We start from the raw sequence: 457 nt of genomic DNA, 5'->3' as shown, positions 1-457 counted from the left end.
TATATATATATATATTTCTTCTCTTTCTCTTTTTATAATATTCATTTTGTTGAGAAAAATTTATTTTCTTTTATATTTCATTAAATTTTTACGAATGGGGATCGAAGATAAAGACTTTTTATCGCTTTTTTAAGTGAGCAATAATTTAAAAAATTCATTCAAGTACTGACGAACTAATATTATCCTCATTCTAAACTAAGTAATAAAAAAGCATACGCTACGAGAGAATTAAAGCAATGCAAACATACACTTTGTAGATTCGCGTTCTCAACGACGGTAGTCTTTATCTGACAAACGTGCAGTTGGAACATGCTGGTAATTACACATGCCACGCTCTTAGGAACCAGGACGTGGTGCAAACTCACATGCTCACCATATATAGTAAGTATATCTATGCTTCAAACGGAATAATATAAATTACGGTAAGATTTGGATTAAATAAATTTTGACCCTGCTT

The 457-nt window shown here is 30.4% G+C and overlaps 1 protein-coding gene across 1 annotated transcript in view; it reads left to right on the top strand.

Moving 5' to 3' along the window:
* LOC108690597 (follistatin-related protein 5-like) overlaps nt 1-457 on the top strand; it is a 10,227-nt gene that overhangs the window by 6,275 nt on the left and 3,495 nt on the right. The window contains exon 8 of the mRNA XM_018197968.1: nt 258-381. Coding sequence (XP_018053457.1) covers nt 258-381 — 124 coding nt within the window. The remainder of the gene's footprint in view (nt 1-257; nt 382-457) is intronic.

Source organism: Atta colombica, unplaced genomic scaffold (assembly GCF_001594045.1).
Source record: "Atta colombica isolate Treedump-2 unplaced genomic scaffold, Acol1.0 scaffold331, whole genome shotgun sequence".
Classification (NCBI taxonomy): Eukaryota; Metazoa; Arthropoda; class Insecta; order Hymenoptera; family Formicidae; genus Atta; species Atta colombica.
Note: the sequence above shows the minus strand (reverse complement) of the source record. Positions and strands in the feature narration are given on the sequence as shown.